This window comes from Rhineura floridana, chromosome 14 (assembly GCF_030035675.1).
Source record: "Rhineura floridana isolate rRhiFlo1 chromosome 14, rRhiFlo1.hap2, whole genome shotgun sequence".
In the NCBI taxonomy this organism is placed as follows: Eukaryota; Metazoa; Chordata; class Lepidosauria; order Squamata; family Rhineuridae; genus Rhineura; species Rhineura floridana.
In genome coordinates this window covers 12,886,631-12,902,068 of record NC_084493.1, presented here as the reverse complement: position 1 = coordinate 12,902,068, position 15,438 = coordinate 12,886,631, and the positions used below count along the sequence as shown (strand labels likewise).

The window sequence follows — 15,438 nt, the reverse complement described above, 5'->3', positions numbered from 1 at the left end:
GGTCTCCTATTGCATTTTTTTTACATAAGCTTGCCAGCTGATTATTGGAATTTATTGGAGATGAGGCATATGGAAACTTGTCACCAGATCAAGTCCCGTTGCTGTAGAGGGGGAATCCAGTTTCCCAGTTCTCTCTGTTCTCACAACTGACAGTGCAATCCTTTACAATCCCCCCTCCAGGTTCGATGGGGCTTACTCCCAGGTAAAAGTGTACAGGATTATACTTCTCTCCGTAAGTTCACCTTTCAGATAATTTTCCCACACTGCTGCCCACTTCTAGATAGGCAAAGCTTCCCAGATGGAGCTTCGTGCTCGCCCAAAACATTGATTGTGACTGGATAAGTTGTACCTTTTCTATGCATAATCCTGTGTGCAGAAAACTTTCCGCATTCTAAAGGCAATCCAAGTAGGCATGATGTCTTGTGTCTTTAAGAGCCACCATCTTGATCTGCCTTGGTTTTTTTCAGTCTCAGCGGGAGCCATTAACAAGAGCACGAAGCGAGGAGATGGGAAGGGTAATACCGGGACTGCCATATGGTTGGGTCAAGGTAAGTAGAACTTCTTCTGATGTTCTGGATTGTTAGGGTCACTCTGGCTGAACCCACTTTATCTTTGTTCTTTGGACGTTAAGATTAGTGTTGAGAAAGATACTAGTACATATAATTGGGCCCAGAAGTTAACGATTGAGAAGAGTGATGCATGCTAACAATATGCATTAACAAAAAATCACTTTGCAGGCCATTATAATTCTTCTCTATTTGGCTTATGCTAGGAAAATATTAAATTTGTAAAGCAACTCTGTACAATCCTTTGAAGTGTGATTTAACTCTTTCCCCCTCTTCTGTTTTTGAATATGTCACATGAAGTTTCTTGAGCCAGTCACTGGGACTTTTCGTTACTACCACTCGCCAACAAATACAGTTCACATGTATCCACCAGAAATGAGTCAGTCAGCCACTCCACCCTCTACCCCGCCGACACATAAACCAAAGCCTCAGGCCGTTGATCAGCGGGACAGGGAGCACTCCAAATTGAAACGCTCTTACTCCTCACCAGACATAACTCAGGCCATTCAAGAGGAAGAAACGAAGAAAATCACAGTCACACCTACTGTTAATCGTGAGAATAAGTACGTCTCAATCTCTATTGTAAGGCGCCATTGTGTAGGCTAGCTGCTGAAATGTCTTTTACAGTTAGTGGAATACATGAAGGATTGTAAAGTGCCATTTGGGTAATGATGTTCCATTATGTCAGGCCCTCTCGATGTTGCTGAACTACAATTCCTGGCCATTGGCCATGCCTGCTGGGGCTGATGGGAATTGTAGTTTAGCAATATCTGGAGGGCCAAAGATTCCCCACACCTGTACGATGTAGTCCCTGCAGAAACTTGTTTATTCCCATGAAAGCTTGCTAGAACAAATTTGATACAACCCTTTTAAGTGTGCATGTGCGCCCACACGCATGCACAATATCCTATTCATTTAGTGTTTCATTTTCATCCTTTTAATGCTTACAACTTTTATTTTAAAGCTTACAACTTGCCAGAGCAAGGATACTTCATTATCTAAAAGGAGTAAGGGAGCACAAAGACTCTGAGTATCCTTTCTTGCCTATCATTTGAATGATGAAGCCAGAATTAAGCACTTTTAAGTCTCTTGTAGAGAGAGTAAAACAGGTAGCGAAGGTTAACTTTGGCTAGGCCACATCCATATTAATAGTCCACTTTTCAAATTAAAATTTCAGAGGTTGCCTTACAGAACAAAAAGACATAGTTCTTTTTTTGTAACCAAAACAGTACCACTTCACTAAAATAAAAAAGGCTGCATTTAGAATTATAGAACATACAGTGGGGCCCCGCTTTACGGCGTTCTGCTGATGTGGCGGCTTTCAATCGGGAAATTCCCCATTTTAAAGCCGATTTTGCCGTTTCGTGGCATTTTTGTGCAACGCGACCCATTAAAGTCAATGGGTTCCGCTTTACAGCGATTTCCGCTTTACAGCGATTTCCGCTTTACGGCAGGGGCCTGGTCCCTAACCCGCCGTATAAGCGGGGCCCTACTGTACTTGACTATTCCTACCAATTTCTGTGAGCTCACCATTTCTCCCCATTGATTCCTGGGGGCATGCTAGAGACATCCTAGGATTTTTAAAAAAATTAAATTACCTATCTAAAGGATATTGTTATAGACACAGATCTATAAATGATAGAGACTTTATTAACATTAGCAAAAACTGAAATCGCAAAACACTGGAGGCAGCCTAAACTTACCATTGCTTCGTGACTAGTTTAACAGAGTTTGGGACCCTGTCAATTTGATAAAAGTAACATACTACCTAGGAGAGAGAAATGGACAACCAAATAAATTGGGCAATCTTTATTATATTTTAAAATCGGGTGTATCTGGACAATAAGTATCCTTACAAATTTATTTTCTCTGCTTTGATTTATTTAACATGTAGACATGTCTATACATCTATGTTTATTGTTATTCCTTTGTTTTGTATTTTACACAAATATATAATATGATGAACTTTTGCTTTTTTCTTTTTCTCTCCCCCCCCCTTTTCTTTGTAATTTTCTTAGTTTTCAATAATGATTATTTTTAAAAAATAAACATGAAAAAAAGATTTAAGAGTCAAATATTGCCTCTTACCTTACAGGCCAGTAAACTATGCTAAAACTGAAATCTCCAGGCTCTCTGCATCTCAGATTCGTAGCCTCAACCCTGTGTTTGGAGGAATGGGACCAGCTCTCACAGGTCTTCGTAATTTGGGAAACACTTGCTATATGAACTCTGTGTTACAGTGCCTGTGTAATGCACCACACCTGGCTGATTATTTCAACCGAAACCTCTATCAAGATGATATCAACAGGTATTCTCACCTTTCTTCCATCATGGAATTAAGGCAATATGCATAGTCCTCCCAGGTAGTCTTTCATCCAGGGACTGACCAGACACAGACCTGATTATCTTTAATAAGCAAGGCTGGCTTATTACCTCTACATCCCCCCTCTTGCCCTTTTTTATCTTAAAACAGCTAAGGCACCGTACATCATCATGAACAAAAACCAGGAATTATAAAACAAATCAGTAAACAACAAAATATCAAATGCAGCAGATAAAAGTACATCACAGTATAGATTTTTCTGAAAAGCACTATTAGCCAAAGAAGGCAAAAACCGTTCCTGGATAGCATAATCAAGTGATAGCTGAGGAAATCTCCTGGGGCAGGTATTTCCACATCCTGGGTGCTGCAATGGAGAAAGCTGTAGTGGCTAGTAGCCAGTGTTCTCCCTCCACCGTCAGAAGCAGTATGTCTCTGAACGCCACTTGATGGGAATCACAAGTGGGGAAAGTGTGGTTGCACTCAACTCCTGCTTGTGGGCTTCCCATAGGCATCTGGTTGGTCGCTGTGAGATTCTGGACTAGATGGGCCTTTGGCCCAATGCAGCTGCGCTCTTCGTAGTTTCTTCCTGCCCTTCTGTGTTCCGGCCAGCAAAGGGCCATTCAGTGTTCACCAAAGTAGGCAAAATATCTTCACATACTCAGTATTTTATTATTGATGCATATATTGCCTCATAAAGCTCCACCTCTGTATAAATGTCTAAAGAATAAACATGCAAGCGGCAGCATTCTGTTGAAAACGTTGATTTCAGATTTGTGTGTGTGTGAATTTCAAAAATGTCAAGATTCAACTCTTATTAATTGCAGGTCAAATTTCTTGGGGCACAAAGGTGAAGTGGCTGAGGAGTTTGGCATTATCATGAAAGCTCTCTGGACTGGCCAGTACAGATATATCAGTCCAAAAGACTTTAAAGTTACCATTGGGAAGATCAATGACCAATTTGCAGGGTACAGTCAGCAAGACTCTCAAGAATTGCTTCTGTTCCTAATGGATGGTCTCCACGAAGACTTAAATAAAGTAAGTTTGTTTTTTTGGTGAGAATTGCACATTTTATTTTGAAGTCGGGCATTACAAAGTAGGAGTGTAAAATCTCCCCCCTCCCCCCCCCAATAATGTATTTGTACTTTCGGTTGTGAGAAAAGTTTGCCTCTTTCAGAAAGTCTTAACGTTGAGGTGCAGTAGGGGTGTGGCAGCAGTGGGGAAACCAAACCTGTGTCTTGGGAACAAACAGGACATGATGTTTGTTGCACAGTTTTCCCTGGTGTATTTGATTTTTTGAAAATGAATAAATAACCAGCATGGGGGGAGCTGAGCTGGACTGGGACCAAGGGTGGGAAGTGCTACATTTTTCCCCTCTCTTATACTCACAGTCAGAATTACCCTTACTTCAGCTGTTTGGAGTGGGAGGGAAGTATATGTGTGTTTGTACACACACACACACACACACTTTTTATTTTAAACTAATCAAACACATTACTGCAAACTACATGACAAACATTGCATCTGGTTTGACCCAAAATCTAAAGCAGGTCATTTTTTATTGCTATGGCAGTAGGTTGTATGACAAAGTGTTTCTTCACACATTAGATAGTTAGGATTCTTTGTCACAGGGTTTTTATGTTGATTAGCATAGATGAATGGGTTGAGTGGGATCTCCAACAAAATGTTGTAGCATGGAGTGCTTCTGTTCAGTCTGCCAGCCATGCCCTTTTCCGGGCTACTCCATTCTGTTCCCCCACACATGCACACACACCCCACACTCTGTTCATTTTTCTTCCAACAGGCACTCAACATTCTGTGGCCATTGAACATGTTCAGTCATCATTGGGCTGTTAACAGGTTCAGTTTTTTGTCTTTGCCCCCTTAGAGGTTTTTCATGGAGGGTAGGCATCTCGGTGACAGTTAGCCATATTGGCAAAAATGCAGTCTCCATATAACTCCCTCTAACCAGGTGCTGTGGCTAAACTGTGGGAGATGCTTTGTAACTCAGCATGTGAGGAGCAGGGCTGCTCGGCACAGCCCCACTACTCCCCCGTGTATTGAACAGGGCTGTGGAACCGTGCTAATGTGAAGGCAAGAGGGTGGGCTTCTTTTTTTTTAATGTACAGTTCTTTATATTCTGATGAGGCCAAATTCCAGGAACTCTTAGTTGAAATGGTAATGGTGTCAGAGGGTGCTCACCAGAAAGACTGCCTTTCTGCTTTCTCAAACCTACATTCACCCTGAGATCCTCAATCGCAACAGAATATTGACTCTTCTTCCCATCCAAGTTCATCACTGGGTTTCTTTCTGCGAAAATGCCCATATAGAGAGTGAGAAACTCTAATGCAGAGGCAGCTGCGTGAGCTCAACTGATCTCTGATCATGATTGCTTTAGGAAAAGCAGCTGCAGATACAGCCGCGATCTGAGCATACATCTGCCCGCTGCCATGAGTACCTTTGTTCTGCCTACATATAATAATTTAGGGCTGTCTCATGGACCTTGTAAATGAAAATATCCATTTGGTAATGATCAAGACATTGATAATAATTCATCAGGAACATCCATACTAGTTTCCTTTTGAACTTGAATGATTTATTGTCTTATTAACTGAGCTCGGTTTTAAAAAGCTTGTACATCGTTTTGTCCTCCTTGAGTTTGTTCTTCCTAAGATTAGCTGTGTAATAACTGGATTTTATTTTTTTAAAGATCTGCTTTTCAGTCTTTTTTTCTCCTATTTTTACAAATACTTATGATGTCCTCTTAGAGAGTAAGTAAACTAAAACTTTATTATATATCTTCTGTCTGGTGCATAGAACTATTCTTTGTTATGCCATATCATAAGTGTGATAGAAAAAAACCCTGTTCTTCATTTCACTCTTGAATGCCACTGTAACAATTCACTGTTCTGTGACTAAAAAGGAACGCTTTGCAAAAAGGAGGCTACAATTACAACCTCATTAGAGTCTGCCTATTGTTTTTCAAATTCATTGCAACTGCCATTTCTTAGGTTACACAAACAGGAGTTAGGTTGTGGAATGGGTTGTGCTACTTCAGACTGCAGATGGGAGTACTGCTTTTGAATGCTCTCCCATGTAAAAAAAGGAGAACCTTCCTGTAGATAGAAAGCTAACATATCAAAGAAAGCTTCCAGCCCTTTGCCTTTTGTGCTCATTTTCTCTTAGAAGGAGCCAAGATTGGGGGGGGGGGGAGAATTGCAAACATGATCTCCCAGTTACAATTAAGTGGTACAGTCCATTCTAACATATTCTGCTGTATGTGTAGTCTCTGATCCACATTTGTCAGGCTTTTGAGTTGGACCTTCCTGAGCAGGTATACTAGAGGAGACGGGAGAGAACATTGCCAGATGAGATCTCCACTTTCACTTGATCCAAGTGGAAAGTTTGCTGTTACAGTTTGATAATTTAATTTAGATTAAAAGCAGGGATGGCATGATAACAGTTGTTCAGATGATTTCTTGTGGTATAGTTTATAGCTAAGAGACTGGGCTACTGATCAAAGCATCACCAATATGAATATTCTCTCCTTAGAGAAACCCCAGTCTCTCAGCCTTAGCTTTCCACACAATAATAATTAATAATAATAATCTGCAATACAGATAATGATACTGACTCATTACAGCAAGATAATGCACCTTGACCACTTGAGAAATGATATTATTATTATTTATTATCCAGGAGACTCGAAACCTTGTTGAACAATACACACTTGACAACTGAAATAGCAATGCTGTCATAGGAATACGTCCTTTCATAGAACTGTGGTTCTTTGTGCAGTATCCTGTCAAAACTATTTAACACCTAATACATGTAAAAATAGATCACGGAACTGACAGATCCTCATTCCTGAATGTCATTTAGAGAGTGAAGGGAATCGCTTTTTCTGTGCTCCCAGGCCTTGGTTCATCCATGGGAGGAAGGGGGGTGCTTGGTGTGTGTTGCAAAATGTCCACAGAGAAGTCACTGCTGCACTGCCTTCTCTGAATTGCCTTCTCTTATAAATCCTCCCTTCCTAGTCCTGTCCAATCCTTGACGCTATATTTGTAACTCGCCCTGACCTTTCTTTAAAAGATTTCGGAACACTACCTAGGTGGAAAAGCTGTGGTGCAGACCTCAGCCCAATTTTCTTTGGGGGCGAAGGGAGCCCAGAGACAGAAGAGGAAGGCAGGAGAGGTGAAAGCCAAAACAGGTGGAGAAAGAGAGAAAAGGTGGGGAGCTCTCTGCAAGCTTATTGGTTCAGATTTCTGGCAAGAGTAATCTGTCCCTCCCCTAGCAACCCACTAGGAGAAGGGAGCGAGAGTGGAAAAATGGGGGTGGCCCGACTGTCTGCTGGCATGTGGCCCCCAAGGGAATGTGACTCTTGACAGGGGGCTTCCATGCCCCTGGTCTGAAAAGAAAAATGACATTGCAGCTTAGCCAGGATGCTCAGAGTCTGTTTCAGTGTAACTTCAGAGATGTCTGCATGTGTGGCATTATCACCTTCAGACTCCATAGCTGTACATGATAATGATCTTGTATGTAAACCTTTTCTTCATGTGGTTCAGGTATGTTTTCCAAGCACTTTAATTTCCCAACTTTACAGGCTGACAACAGAAAGCGTTACAAAGAAGAAAATAATGATCATCTGGATGACTTCAAAGCAGCTGATCTTGCCTGGCACAAACACAAACAGCTCAATGAATCCATTATCGTTGCACTGTTCCAAGGCCAGTTCAAATCCACAGTTCAGTGTCTGACATGTCACAAAAAGTCTCGGACCTTTGAGGCTTTTATGTATTTGTCCTTGCCGCTTGCATCCACCAGTAAATGCACCCTACAGGTTAGTCATCTGAATTATTTTAGTCCCCTAGCTGATTCCTAACTTTCCCGCTCTTTCTTTCTTTCAAACAATGTTTTGTCACCAACCGCTGTGTCATGAAAGGAAAGGAAATGTTCATCCCAGGACTGTATTTGCAGCGATGTTGGGAACACTCAGTGACTCAGAAGTTCATTGAGCAACTTTGGGATGAAGGACAGGACACAAATTTAATAAATGCTAAATAAGTAAATTCATTTCTGTCTGTGGTGCTCAAGGCCTACTCGCAATCTCCCTCCTGCCCGGGGAAGAAAACATCCATGTTCGGACAAACATATCCAGGTTTAATAAACCAGGATGTGAATGAGCTTCATTCTTCTGTATGCATCGGCTTTATTCCTCTGTGCAGACAAAAACGATAGCTTCCATTTATGTCTGAACTGGAAAATTATGGTTAATGACTTCCAAACAAGCCAGGATATTAAGCCAGGTTTCAAAGTTTATTTATTTATTTATTTATTTATTTATTTTATTTTATTTATTACATTTTTATACCGCGCCGTAGCCGAAGCTCTCTGGGCGGTTCACAACATCAAAATATCAACATACAATTTAAAACCACACATTAATAAATTTAAAACATGACTCATTAAATTTCCAAAAAAACCCTATACTAAACTAAAATACTAAAATACTAAAATGCTAAATGCTACAGTACTGAAATGCTAAAATGCTAGAATGCCTGGGAGAAGAGGTAGGTCTTAACCTGGCGCCGAAAAGACAACAATGTTGGTGCCAGGCGTACCTCATCAGGGAGATTGTTCCACAGTTCGGGGGCCACCACTGAGAAGGCCCTTTTTCTTGTTACCATCCTCCGGGCTTCCCTCTGAGTGGGTACCCGGAGAAGGGCCTTCGATGTTGAGCGCAGTGTACGGGTAGGTTCATATCGGGAGAGGCCTTCCATCAAGTATCGTGGTCCCAGGCCGTGTAAGGCTTTATAGGTTAAAACCAGCACCTTGAATCGAGCCCGGAAACATATAGGCAGCCAATGCAAGCGGGCCAGAACTGGTGTTATATGTTCGGACCGCCTGGTCCATGTTAACAATCTGGCCGCTGCATTTTGCACAAGCTGCAGTTTCCGAACCGTCTTCAAAGGCAGCCCCACGTAGAGTGCATTGCAGTAATCTAGTCTAGAGGTTACCAGAGCGTGGACAACTGAAGCAAGGTCGTCCCTGTCCAGATAGGGGCGTAGCTGGGCCACCAACCGAAGTTGGTAGAAAGCACTCCGTGCCACTGAGGCTACTTGAGCCTCAAGTGACAGGGATGGTTCTAAAAGTACTCCCAAGCTACGAACCTGTTCCTTCAGGGGGAGTGCAACCCCATCCAGGACAGGTTGAGCATCCACCATGTGGTCAGAAGAACCACCCACTAACAGCATCTCAGTCTTGTCTGGACTGAGCCTCTGTTAGCTCTCATCCAGTCCATTGTCGCAGCCAGGCATCGGTTCAGCACATTGACAGCCTCACCTGAAAAAGATGAAAAGGAGAAGTAGAGCTGCGTGTCATCAGCATACTGGTGGCAACGCACTCCAAAACTCCTGATGACTGCACCCAGCGGCTTCATGTAGATGTTAAAGAGCAGGGGGGACAAAACTGACCCCTGCGGAACTCCATACTGGAGGGTCCAGGGTGTCGAGCAACGCTCCCCAAGCACTACCTTCTGGAGACAACCCATCAAGTAGGAGGAAAACCACTGCCACGCAGTACCTCCAACTCCCAACTCAGCGAGCCTCCCCAGGAGGATATGGTCGATGGTATCAAAAGCCGCTGAGAGATCAAGGAGAATCAACAGAGTTACACTCCCCCTGTCTCTCTCCAGACAAAGGTCATCATACAGGGTGACCAAGGCTGTCTCCATGCCAAAACCAGGCCTGAAACTCGATTGAAATGGATCCAGATAATCAGTTTCATCCAAGAGCGTCTGGAGCTGGTCCGCAACCACTTGTTCTAGGACCTTGCCCAGAAATGGAACATTTGCTACCGGCCTATAGTTATTAACAATTTCTGGGTCCAGGGAAGTTTTCTTCAGAAGCGGTCTCACTACCGCCTCTTTCAGGCAGTTAGGGACCACTCCCTCTCGCAATGAGGCGTTAATCACTTCCCTGGTCCAGCCAGCAGTTCCATCCCTGCTAGCTTTTATTAGCCAAGAGGGGCAAGGATCCAACACAGAAGTGGTTGCACGCACCTGTCCAAGCACCTTGTCAACGTCCTCGAGCTGCACCAACTGAAACTCATCCAAAAAATCAGGACAAGGCTGTGTTCTGGAGACCTCATATGATTCAACTGCTATAACATTGGAGTCCAAGTCCTGGCGGATGCAAAAGATTTTATCTTGGAAGTGCCTAGCAAATTCATTACAGCGAGCCTTAGTTGGTTCTACCATGTCCCTAGGACCAGAATGTAATAGCCCTCGGACAATTTTAAAGAGCTCCGCTGGGCAGCAGATAGATGCTTTGATAGAGGTAGCAAAGTAACACTTTTTTGCTGCCCTCACTGCCCCTAGATACAACTTAGTATAGGCACTTACCAATGCATAATTGCATCCATCAGGAGTCTGTCTCCATCTGCACTCAAGCCGTCTCCTATATTGTTTCATCGCTCTCAGCTCTGGAGTGTACCATGGAGCTGTATGAGCTCTACACAGGGCGCACAGGAGCGATCATGTCAACTGCCCGGGTCGTTTCTGTATTCCACAGTTCAACCAGGGTTTCGACAGGAGCGCCAGCCCTATCAGCCGGAAAACTCCCCAGAGCCCTTTGAAAACCATCCGGATTCATTAAAGTTCCCTTAAGCTGCTGTCGCATTTGGAAGCCATTAACCATGGTTTCCCGGTTTCGGCATAACAGGAAACTAGAGCTAACTGAAGACACCCTGGCTTGTTTCCCAGCTCATTCAAAGAGAGGAGCAAAGCAAGGGCACAAGACTTCTTATCTCATAAGACCAGATATGAACATCATGTGAAGGCAGCGACTTTCAGAACAGGTGCTTGGCGGGAGCAGGAGCTGTGCTTGTTTTGTTTTAACTTTTTTTACTGTGCATAGTGTTTTTTAAACGTTTACATTTTAAAGTTTAAAAAAGAAATCTCACAAAGGCTGTTATAGTTATTCTTGAAGAAAAGGTAAATTCAGTAGTTGGTGTAAAGCATGCAAATATACTTAGTTGGCATAATTTGTTTCTGCTACTTCTGGGGTTTTTTTTTTAGGGGGGGAAGCAAAAATGTGAAGCTCTGCTGACTCAAAGCTGTGCTTAGTTCCCCTTCCAAGATTTCACCAGGCATTGCACACACACTGTCAAATACATCTTCACAACATTAACCACCAGAGACTTAGCTTAAGGGCTGGAAATTTAGAACTGTGATTTTCATTCATCATTTGCACATCAACATCATGCATTCCTGACTACTTATTTCCAACTGTGAAGCATTAGATTGCTATTGTGTTACCAGACTTGTAAATGACATCCCAAGAACCGGAAACCATTTTATTTATTTTTGAAAAAGGTTTCCTTTTTTTCCTGGAAGAACAATTCCTCCCCCCCCCCCCAAAAAAAAAAAATACCAGCGAAAGTGTCCTGGCTCTATAGATACTCCTCCCAGCTCTGGACCTTTGAATTCAGGCTATGCATTTTGCTTTTTCTCTAGGAGTGCCTTAGATTATTCTCCAAAGAAGAAAAACTGACGGATAACAATAGATTTCATTGTAGCCATTGCAAAACCCGAAGAGATTCTTTGAAAAAAATAGAAATCTGGAAGCTGCCCCCTGTTCTGTTAGTGCACTTGAAACGGTAAGGCTCGGGAGGCATGCTGTTCCTAGCAGTACAGGTAATTAGAATTCCTAAAAACATCAAGATGATTTTTCTTTTCTGAAGCAAGAAGAAGCTGCTTTATATATTGCCCATTTGGCTCACTAGTGTCTAACTGGCATCAGCTCTCCAGGATATCAGAGAGGAATCTTTCCTGGCCCTGCTTGGAACTGCTAAGGCAAGTCTGGGGAACCTTCACCACCTCCCACGATGTTGCTGAATTATAGCTCCCTTCTTAGCCATTGACCATGCTTGCTGGGAATATGTGCATCTGTGCTGGAATGGTTTTTAAGATGTTTTATAGCTTTCCTTGCCACCCTGGGCTCTATTGGAGAGGAAGTGTCGGGCTATAAATAAACAAGCAAACACCTGCAGAGCCAAAGGTTCCCTGCACTTGTGTTAGGGCAGTGAACCTGGGACCTCTTGTGTGCAAAGAAGCGCTCTACCACTGAGCTCCCAACTTCATGTTCAGAAATCTAGTCTCTGTCTCTCAGGTTCCAGCCCTAGAAAACATTTACATGTGAGCAACGTTGGAGGTTATCCAGCCATATGTATTTTGAGGCGAGGCACGTAATTTGTTCAGAGTCCCTTTGCCACGTAAAGTAAGCTTGTAATGTGGCTGCTGATGTAATCTGTGATGTAATGTAGCCTGGTCCCAGGCTCTGGTCTGAAGGCACATGAGGCCAGCACGCTGCTGAAGCTAAGCAGGGTCAGGTCTGGTCAGTGCCTGGATGGGAGACCGCCTGGGAACCATGTGTCAGCCGCCTTGGGTTTCATGAAAAGAAAGGCAGGGTAGAAATGTAATAAGCAAATAAATGTGTGTCCCCTGCCTGCATGAACAGACAGTGTCATGAATTGGGTATAATTATACCCCGGGGACCCTTAAACAAAATAAAGGATTTTCTGCATGTGATCATCTCGAGCCATGTGGCTGTCTATTCACGTAAGCATCCACTAATGCTGCGAGGTGAGACGTTGGGAGTGACTGTAGCATAAGATAAGGTATTGAGCAGCAGGGTTCAAATCCTTGATTTTGTTTTGCCAGAATCGTTCCATTTATTCAAGTAGGGGTTGGGGGGGGGGGTTGCATCTATGATTTTTCTTGCATTGTTGTTATTACTCTTACAGTTTATTTCTGTGCCGCCTTTTGGCCAAAAGGGCCTCAAGGCGGCTTACAAAAAATAAACACAAATACAGAATACACATCAAGAAAAACAGTACAACTTACAAAAATTGGAAAACAAAGTATTAATATTATTAAAAAGCAGCAATCACAACTTTCAATGGCAATACAACAACAGGCAATACTTTCCTAATACTTATTGCTGTGGCATTTTTGATAGATTCAGTTATATCTAACCCTTAATGCTTTTCACTCCTAGATTTTCTTACGATGGACGGTGGAAGCAAAAGCTTCAGTCAACAGTGGATTTCCCTCTGGAAAACCTTGACTTGTCACAATATGTTATTGGTCCAAAGAGTAACTTGAAGAGATATAACCTGTTTGCAGTATCTGTAAGTAACTTCCTGTTGTTCTGAATTTTATCTGCCAGTTAATCCATATATAACATCACCAACTAATGAGACCATATGCAAAGCAGTGTCATTATTAACATCTCCCCGTCCCAGGCTTCTTTTTTTTTTAATGGAAGTTGGAGAAGGTTCCTAATTTCATTCCTGTTTCCTGTAGAATCATTATGGAGGGCTGGATGGAGGACATTACACAGCCTATTGCAAAAATGCTGCAAAACAGCGATGGTATAAGTTTGACGATCATGAAGTCTCTGAGATCTCCGCATCCTCCGTGAAATCCTCAGCTGCTTATATCCTCTTTTACACTTCTTTTGAACAGCGAACTGCTGATATAGCCACATAAAGAATTATTTGAAGGATATTTGTGTCTTTTTTTTTTTGGCAAATGCATCATAATAAGCTGAGCTTTGATAAGGTTACTTGCTGAGTAAGAAGATGGTTACAGCAGTTTCTTGGCTGAGGCGTCTGTTATTACTATCGCTTGATTTGACAATGGTTAACTCTGCTGTTTAACAATATGGAACAACTAGTTTCAAAATAATTTTTCATGATGCTCCAAAATGATAAATCTAGCTTAGTCATTTTAAAGTCATTAATATGTGGGTTTTAGGTGCCCCCAAACCCAACAATATCTTTGTTGTCTCCCACATTTATGGCCTTTTCACCCTAACCTTAAGCTTGATTCTACTGTGAATATCCTAGAATGGCGAAAACAGGTAGGAATGTATGTGTACATATTGATTGCAGACTTGCACAGCCAGATGATGTATATAATAAAGATATGTGGTCCTTTGAGATCTACTAGAATGGAGAGGGTTGCTTTTGCTTTGTTTAAATACCTTCATTTTCGTAGGCTGGGAAGAGCACAACTGTATTTCTCTGTGAGACTTAATAGCTCAGTTGGCACACCTTAAATTGTGTTCTACAGAACTGAGACTTTCCTTTTGAATTTTTTAGTATAAGGATTTCATGTACTCATGTATTTTAAAAAAATCTTAATGAAGCAATTATCTGAAAAAACAATGGCCTGTTTACCCAATTTCTTTGCCCAAATGTGGCAGCAGGAAAGGAGGGGAATGTTGACTAGGGTAAAGTTTACACTGGGTACAACGTCGGCAGATGAAGGAGCTCACCATCTCCCGGCACTAGCTCTCCCCCTGTCAGAGCCATAGTTGGTGCAACCCCTTGATAAGGCTCCTTCTGAGTGTCTGTGCCTCTTTTGAGGCTTGTGGTGTCCCCCCCCCCCCCCCCGTTTGGGTCTCAAAGATCGGTTGCAGCTACTTGGGGTGCCTCGCATCATGGCTGCATACACTTAAGCGCCAGTGCCTTACCTCCTGTGTTACCAGAGGCCTGTTTCCGCAGCGAGTCTGGCAGCGTAAACCCTGTGCTTTTTAAGGCTGCCATCTACTAGTATCAGTTAACCCAGAAGGCCAGGCCTTCTCCATTTAGGCTGTGCAAAGCTGAAACCTTGGCGCTTGCACCTCAGTCTCTCACCTGAGGGTACTGCTTGCCTGAAAGCTCCTGCTCAGTCACTGTCCTGCACATTCAACCCCAGCCTGGGTTTGTCTATGCATCTGCTTCTGCCCTGATCGCTGCTTTGGGTCTTGCCTCCTGCCTCTTTTGGACCACCTGAATGGAAAAGCCAGCTTATCCTAGAGCCTGACCCCTTGCTGGGGCTTGACAGACACACAACACATCCCCTTTAACTACAGCATTACTGTGGCAAAGGCAAGCAAACACATGCACATCCGCGCAAGGCCACTCTAGATAACCTGCTTTGCACAGGCCTTGGGTGGTGGAAGATCTTACGTGGTTTAATTGTATTGAGTAATATGTAATCTGTCCTGGCACTGAATGCTGAAGGGCAGGATGTAAATGCCTATAAATAAATAAACCATGCACACATTCATTTTTAAAAAATCATTTAGTGGCCTCTCATTTTTCACTGCCTGCTACACCCAGCTTCAGTAGTATATATATATAACCCATTCAAAATTAAATTTAATTAGTATAAACACACTGAGCTCATCTTGGATTCTTTAACAATTAGGAATGGAAGGATCTGTCAACTTCAGTTTTCCCACTTTCCAATTTTTTCAATCTTAAATTTAATTCTGCACATTTTTGCAGCAATTTACATTTTTTAAATCCTTATGAAAAATCTTCACTATTTTAGTGCAAATTTCTACTAATAAACAGTTTTACATGCAGTTGACAAATGTACACATTGTTGCAAGCAATTTCTCTTAATATAATGCATTTTAATATGTTATTTTCACAAATATATTCATTTTTATGCACATTTTCCCCAAACGATGCTTCTTTTGTAAACATTGTTTGAAA

The 15,438-nt window shown here is 42.4% G+C and overlaps 1 protein-coding gene across 6 annotated transcripts in view; it reads left to right on the top strand.

Annotated features, from left to right (window-relative positions):
• The window catches only part of USP8 (ubiquitin specific peptidase 8), a 38,727-nt gene extending 24,825 nt beyond the window's left edge, over nucleotides 1-13,902 (top strand). For all 6 annotated transcript variants that reach the window (XM_061594855.1, XM_061594853.1, XM_061594850.1 and 3 more), the window contains 8 exons: nucleotides 468-548; nucleotides 867-1,129; nucleotides 2,662-2,874; nucleotides 3,714-3,924; nucleotides 7,490-7,726; nucleotides 11,402-11,544; nucleotides 12,945-13,077; nucleotides 13,253-13,902. In XM_061594855.1, the coding sequence (XP_061450839.1) occupies nucleotides 468-548; nucleotides 867-1,129; nucleotides 2,662-2,874; nucleotides 3,714-3,924; nucleotides 7,490-7,726; nucleotides 11,402-11,544; nucleotides 12,945-13,077; nucleotides 13,253-13,438 (1,467 nt within the window). In that variant the 3' untranslated portion in view covers nucleotides 13,439-13,902. The remainder of the gene's footprint in view (nucleotides 1-467; nucleotides 549-866; nucleotides 1,130-2,661; nucleotides 2,875-3,713; nucleotides 3,925-7,489; nucleotides 7,727-11,401; nucleotides 11,545-12,944; nucleotides 13,078-13,252) is intronic.
• The last annotated feature ends 1,536 nt before the right edge of the window (nucleotides 13,903-15,438 follow it).